At 33.9% G+C, this 6,542-nt stretch overlaps 1 protein-coding gene across 3 annotated transcripts; it reads left to right on the forward strand.

The window, feature by feature from the left end:
- Positions 1-821: 821 nt before the first annotated feature.
- LOC120074207 (50S ribosomal protein L13) lies at positions 822-5,497 on the forward strand. Of its 3 annotated transcripts, none has more exons than XM_039027260.1 (6): positions 822-1,143; positions 1,554-1,617; positions 3,729-3,800; positions 3,920-4,086; positions 4,719-4,830; positions 4,964-5,497. In XM_039027260.1, the coding sequence occupies exons 2-6, from the start codon at positions 1,576-1,578 to the stop codon at positions 5,183-5,185; spliced, it is 615 nt and encodes a 204-aa protein (XP_038883188.1). In that variant the 5' UTR covers positions 822-1,143; positions 1,554-1,575; the 3' UTR covers positions 5,186-5,497. The 3 variants fall into 3 exon arrangements, with proteins under 3 accessions (XP_038883188.1, XP_038883186.1, XP_038883187.1); XM_039027259.1 differs by lacking the exons at positions 822-1,143; positions 1,554-1,617 and adding exons at positions 1,793-1,842; positions 1,976-2,089; XM_039027258.1 differs by lacking the exons at positions 822-1,143; positions 1,554-1,617 and adding an exon at positions 1,777-2,089.
- Positions 5,498-6,542: the final 1,045 nt, after the last annotated feature.

A 6,542-nucleotide genomic window follows, 5' to 3' on the forward strand; every position in this document is an offset into this window, starting at 1 on the left:
GTCATCGCACATTCATCAACATCCATCGCACCTCACACACACCCACCACTTGAACACTAGTGTAGGTAGTAAGATTGATTAAAAAAAAAAAAAAAACTGAGTTCATTGCATATTTGAAACAATTCATGTTAAAATCAAAGCAATCATTCTATCGCATCATTAGGCGTGATCCTTGTGTTCGACCCTGGATTCCCCAGGACTATGATTGAATTTGGGTTCAATTAGATAAAACCATGTGTTCATGAGTTTAAAGGCACAGTTCAGTTTTAACCATATCACATCAATAGAAACACATCAGTCTACTAAAAAGGGGTGGCTGATTTGAAAAAAAAAATTGTTTAAAAACATTTTGTTCGTGAATTAAGGAAACTTTTGAGTTTTCTTTTTTAAAATACATATAATTGATTATAAGTTGGGGATAAAAAGGCAATTGAACCTAATATTTGTGTAATTAAGAAGTCCGCTTAGACATTCTTATAAATGTTAGAAAAGTTTGACATAAATATACTATAGAGTCTTTATTAGGACCTTATGTGTTTTTATTCTCAAATTTTTTATATATTCCACTGAAAAAAGAGTGATTTAATAATTGGAAAAAAATTAACGTGTCAAAAAAGAAAAAAAAAATTGACTGAAAAAACATATTTAAATAGAAAATATGGTAATTTATGTGATGAAATGGGATGGGAGTGTCAAAATTTTCAATAGGAAAAGCATGAATAAAAGAAGATTCCATGACTATTACTTAATTATTATTATTATTATTATTATTTGGAGATTTTTTTTTTCAAATATTCATTATAATTTACTTATACATATGAAGTTTGCTTCTTTCAAGAAAAATTAAAAAGAAAAGCCTGTATCGCGTTCTTCAGCAACCCCCTTCCTCCCATTTTCAGCCACTGCACACCGCCGCCGCTCTGCCCGACACCGTCTCGGCGGCCGCCGCCGCACGCTGCACTTCAGTTGTGGAAGTTTCAGTCTTCCGACGAGCTCGACGCCGCTCCCTCCTCTCACGCTCTCTCGTCTCCGAGCAATCAGAGTTACTCATCTCTGTATTTCTCTATCAGAAACACAGTGGTTCAGCCCCTCCACGCCGTTGGTGAGATCGCGCCGCCTCCGCTAATTGTTCAGATCCCCAAGGTTTTGATTTTTCGTTTTATTTGTTACTTTGTTTGTTGGTTTATTATTTTCACTCACATAGAAGAAAATCAAGATTAAAAAAAGAAAAAAATTCTCCCACCACGCTAAATGAGAACATAAAACTAAGAATGTATACGTCACAGATTAAAAGGGAAAAAATTGAGTCAAAGAACAAAAGAAACATATTTTTCTTATCTAAATCAATAAATAAAAAGAAAAAAATTTGAGAAAAAAAAAAACATTGTTTGAACTGAAAATTTGCTCTCTGTGGGTGAAGAAATTTGTATTTTGAAAATATTGGAACTGTTAAAATCAGTTTAAAGGCAAAAGAGAAAAAAAAAACAAATTATTTGTTGCTAATTGTTATGAATTGAGGGTACTGATAAATATTTAATTGTGATGTGGAGCAGTGGAAAACTAGGACATTGAGAAATGGCAAGCCAAGCAGCTAGTTCTTTGAATGGCAACTTGAAGGCAAACCTCCTTTACTTTTACACTAATGCATATTAACTGTCGGAATTGTCGTGTAATGCATATTGTAGGTCATTATGGATTAGAAATTGGCTTCTTGTTTACTGCACGCTAAGTGTATGCAGGATTTATTTGTGGACTATCTTTTCGTTTTTTCTGTAGTATATTGATGGGATAGTGAAGTTTAACTGTTCCCTTTTTATGTGAAGTGCCATTGCGGGTATCAAGGTATGTTTGCGATGACGTTCTGTTCCAAGTGCTTAAAAATATTTTTGCCCTTAAAAATACCTTTTTAAGCAGTTAGAAAGTCATTCCAATTTGGCCCTAAGTTGTGCTTTTGATTATGCATGTTCTTGTCCAGTTGGTTTTGAAAATGATAGTGTCTAGTCTATCAGCTCTTGTTACACAATCTCGTGCCAGAGTTGGGGGAAATGTTTATGTCACAGTTTGGGGAAATGTTTGCTTGGAAACTCAGGTGCACCTGTCTATCAACTTTATTTGATAAGAAGCATTGAGTTAATAAAGAAACAAAATTTGTATGATAGGTTTTGATTAGGGTTTACATTCTGGACATTTAGAAAGCGTCCATGCAATTTATTATAATTTGGACAGAATTCTTTTAAATTTGAAGTAAACTACCCTCTAAAAGAGAAAAAGAAAAATCAACTGCCTCTGATTTTATCATGTCTAAACCATATGGTAGGATGGCAGTGTAACATTTTGTATCGTGTTTGATGTTACATTTTATTCAGGAATGTAGCATGTCTTTACAGGGTAAGGTAGTAAGATTTCCTTATTTTAGAACATTCTTAGTGTTATGGATTTTGAACATGCCTTCCCATGGTGTTTTATGTCAGCGATTAAATGATATTTTCCCCATTTACTGTTTGAAAATTAAATTATCTTTGAATTTCGGTTTTCTAAATATTAAATTTTTCTTCTTTTTTATTGATAACACCTGCAAATTTGTTAAACTTGGATGAGGGAGATTTTGGCATAGGAAATTTTAGAAAAAGGAGTGGAACCCTTCTCCAAATGGGTTTTGGAGATTCTATAGTGGACTACTTGGCATTCCATTATTACAGAAAAATACGGGTGTTGAATTTGGATGATTCATGAAGGAAATTAGCCCTTGTTTTCAATGACTTAAGTTACTTGTCTGATTTACTCTGATACATCTTCAAGTGGTAGAAGAATATAAAAGGCCCTTGGTGGGGCTTGGTACCTTTCTGATCTAAGGATCCAAGGCTTGTGTGCTTTCATCAATGGTAAGCAGCAACACACTAGTAATTACTAGAATTTTATCTTTTGAAGGAATTTGTGATGGAGAGAAAATTAAAACTGGTCTCATATGAGTGGAGCTGTAAAGATTCAGATTCTGTAAGACCTATTGTTAGTAACGAAAGAGATAGTAACACAAATTGCCCTCCTTTCACTCTTTTGACAAGAACCTTAGCATAATTTTTAGACTATAAGTTTTTCCATTTTTATGGGTGAGCAGAGCAATTTACATGCAAACATTATACTATTAACGTGTAAGCTTATTTGGAAAAAAAACTACTTAACAAAGTTCCTTTTGTAAACGTCATTTTTGATGGTATAAACTCTGCAGAAAACATTCAAAGGGGTTTCCCTTGTTAATTTGATTTGTTGTTATATGCGTACATTGTGTAGAAGTAGAAGTAAAGACTTAAAACGTGTATATTGCGTTGATGCACTTTTAAAGGACTTTGCAATTATCGAAGGATTATGTTTGCATGGAAAGTGAAGGAGTTTTTTCGGGATATGGGTGGTTTATTTTAGCATCTTGGCTTTTATGCTGTCATGTGGACTATTTGATTGGATTGAGAGGAAAAAATTTATTTGGTCAGAAGTTATCAGCCAGGAACTTTGGTAAGAATGAAATAGGAAAGCTTTCGTTTATAGTGGTTGAAATTTTACTCAATGAGTTCAATCTGCCCTTGTGTCTTCCAGATCATCAGATCATATTGATAGGCGGTCGAATTTCTCTTATTATTATTATTTTATTTAGCCTCTGCGTGGTGTTCTTGGATAAATACTTTTGTTATATGAACACAAACCATTAACATGGTTATGCATCAATAATGTTCCAGAAAGCACTTGCTGGCTTGAGACGCATCAATTTGGAAGGCCTGAGGTGGAGAGTGTTTGATGCCAAAGGCCAGGTTAGAATGCAATATTAACTCTTCACTTGACATTTGGTTTCTCAGATTATGAGATAGAATGTTCAACAGTATTGATATTTGCTAGAAACAAATACAGCTGCTCTAACTTTTTCTACCAGGTTCTTGGGAGATTAGCATCTCAAATATCTACCGTGATTCAAGGCAAGGATAAGCCAACATATACACCCAATCGAGATGATGGGGATATGTGCATTGTGCTTAATGCCAAGGATATCGCTGTCACAGGAAGAAAACTCACTGATAAAGTTTATTACTGGCATACTGGGTAAGTGCTATATGTTTCTGTAGTTTAACTCGAACTATTGGTCATTGGCTTGTACCCCGAAGTTAGTTTTTTACATCCATTAAGATTAGAAAGACATTTGTTTTGTTGAAATTTTAGACCCCGTTTAGAAACTATTCGGTTTTTGAAAATTAGATCTATTTTCTCTCAATTTTTTTCATACATTTGCAACTTTATTAAGTGAAAGAGTTGAATTCGTAGCTAAATTTCAAAAATAAAAACTACTTTCTTTTTAACATAGGTAAAAATTTAGAGGTGGAAGAAAGTTTTTTTTTTAATATATATACACACATACATAAAGAGGCTATTGCTCAAAATACAATGAAACAAAATAATAAGGAACATACGAGAACATAAAAAGAGAGAGAACTTAAATTTCAAAAACTAAAAACTAGGTTACTAAGCGGGGCCTTAGCGAATCTGAATGACATAACGTCTGTTTGGATTTATTTTCTAAGGGCTCAGAAAGTTTTTTTTTTACTTGAAAACTTTTGTAAGTACTAGGCTGCAGAAAAGTAGAGGGAGTAGTTCATTTTAGTGCTGCTTTGGTAATAGTAACATTTGGTTCCGCACTGTGTTTCAGCATTTGTTTTCAACTATGCGTCGTTTTGTAGGTATGTTGGCAACCTCAAGGAAAGAAATTTGAAGGATCAGATGGCCAAAGACCCTACAGAAGTCATACGTAAAGCTGTATTGCGCATGCTTCCAAAAAATAAACTGCGTGATGTTAGTTCTTAAATTTATTTGGTGTTTGGGATTTTCAGTTACCTAATGGAGGATTAGCTTCAGTTTTTGATAAAATCTCCATCCTTTTTCGTTTTCCTCAGGTATTTTATATTAGAACTTCTATTTGATGCAGGATAGAGATCGAAAACTGAGAATTTTTGCTGGTGATGAACACCCTTTTGGCGACCGCCCACTTGAGCCCTATATCATGCCACCTCGTAAAGTAAGAGAGATGCGTCCTCAGGTAAGACGAGCCATGATTCGAGCACAAAAGAAGGCCGAGCAACAACAAAACAGCGCGAATGTTGTAAAGAAAAGTAGAAAGAAAGAAGAGAAGGTAGAAGTGATTGCATAAACAAGGCCTGGTTCCTTTTGTTTTAATGGGAGTTGTGTGGATGAATCATCCATGGCAGATCTAAATTAGTTTGGAATTTCATTGAATTTTTAATGGCACCGTATAGCTTGGATTTGATATCATTTGTAAAGATATGATGCCATGCTTGGATTTCCATAGGAAACATGTTTAGTTTCTCGGGAAATTGCCAAAAATGAGACATTTTAGTGGCTTAACGGCTTTTGAGATCAGAAGAATTTTGGGACAAATGGACATGTGAAATGTTCTAATTGCACCTTAGTTATTTAAGAAAAACCCCAAAAATTGAAAACTTGCAATTTCTCCCTCTTGCACGCGACTCCTACTGCACGGTGGTGGATATCTCCCACCATTCAGGTAGCATTTTTCATCAATGGTGCTTCCCACACCTTCCCCGAGTTCCTCTCTTTTCCCATTTCCGTTTCTTAAAAAAATTGCTTTAGAATTGTGTAAGAACAAAGATGTTTTGAAATTGTAGGTTTTTTCAATACGGTGGAAAGATGAAGGGGTATGATTTTGTGTTTCTTATGGGATTTGCATTGCAGAGCCATTTTTCTAAAAAAATATATTTATAAAGCATCCTAATTGGTAGCATACTATGGCAAAAATTAAAACCCATCAACATTTGATTTAATTATATTCGAATGTTACCAAAACAGAAGAACAAACCTAATCCATGTCGAAAATAACAAAGGCAAGTCTATAGTGCCAAATTTGGAAGTTAGAAGATAGTTGTGAGATAAAAATAGTACCTAAAAACATTTATAAAATCATATTAAATCACCTTTAGATCACCTAGGCATTTCAAGTTTGGAAATTGTGAGATGTTTGCGAGAAAAAAAAATAGTACCTAAAAACATGTGTAAAACTACCTTAAATCACCTCTAAATTATCCAAAACAAGTATAAACTTGATTTTGGTTAAGACATTTCAAGTTTTAATGTTGAGAGATAGTTGCAAGATGCTTGCAAGATAAAAAAATAGTACCTAAAAACATGATAAAATATGTGTTAAAAGCACCATAATCACTATAAACAAGTATAAAATTGATTTGGGGTTAGACATTTCATGTTTGGAAGTTACGAGATGTTGGCGAGATAAAAAAACAATACCTAATATTCAAGCTAAAACATGTGCATACTCACCACAAATCACCTAAAACTAGTCTGAAAGTGAGTCCGAGCTAATTGTTTCAAGTTTGCAAGTGGAAAGGTAAATATGAGGTGTTGCGAGATAGTTCCGAGATTAAAAAAAAAAAAAAATACTTCAAGGATAATGTGTATATGCCTTCTTCTAAGTGGTATTTTATCTTACTTTTGGAATTAAAATGTTTCATACA

This window comes from Benincasa hispida, chromosome 3, assembly GCF_009727055.1.
Source record: "Benincasa hispida cultivar B227 chromosome 3, ASM972705v1, whole genome shotgun sequence".
In the NCBI taxonomy this organism is placed as follows: Eukaryota; Viridiplantae; Streptophyta; class Magnoliopsida; order Cucurbitales; family Cucurbitaceae; genus Benincasa; species Benincasa hispida.

Coding starts and splice junctions, on each gene's coding strand:
- LOC120074207 (XM_039027258.1), top strand. CDS start 1,958: ATGCATGTTCTTGTCCAGTTGGTTTTGAAAATGATAGTGTCTAGTCTA. Junction 2,090..3,728: donor ATGTTTGCTTGGAAACTCAG/GTGCACCTGTCT, acceptor ATAATGTTCCAG/AAAGCACTTGCTGGCTTGAG. Junction 4,087..4,718: donor GTTTATTACTGGCATACTGG/GTAAGTGCTATA, acceptor GTCGTTTTGTAG/GTATGTTGGCAACCTCAAGG.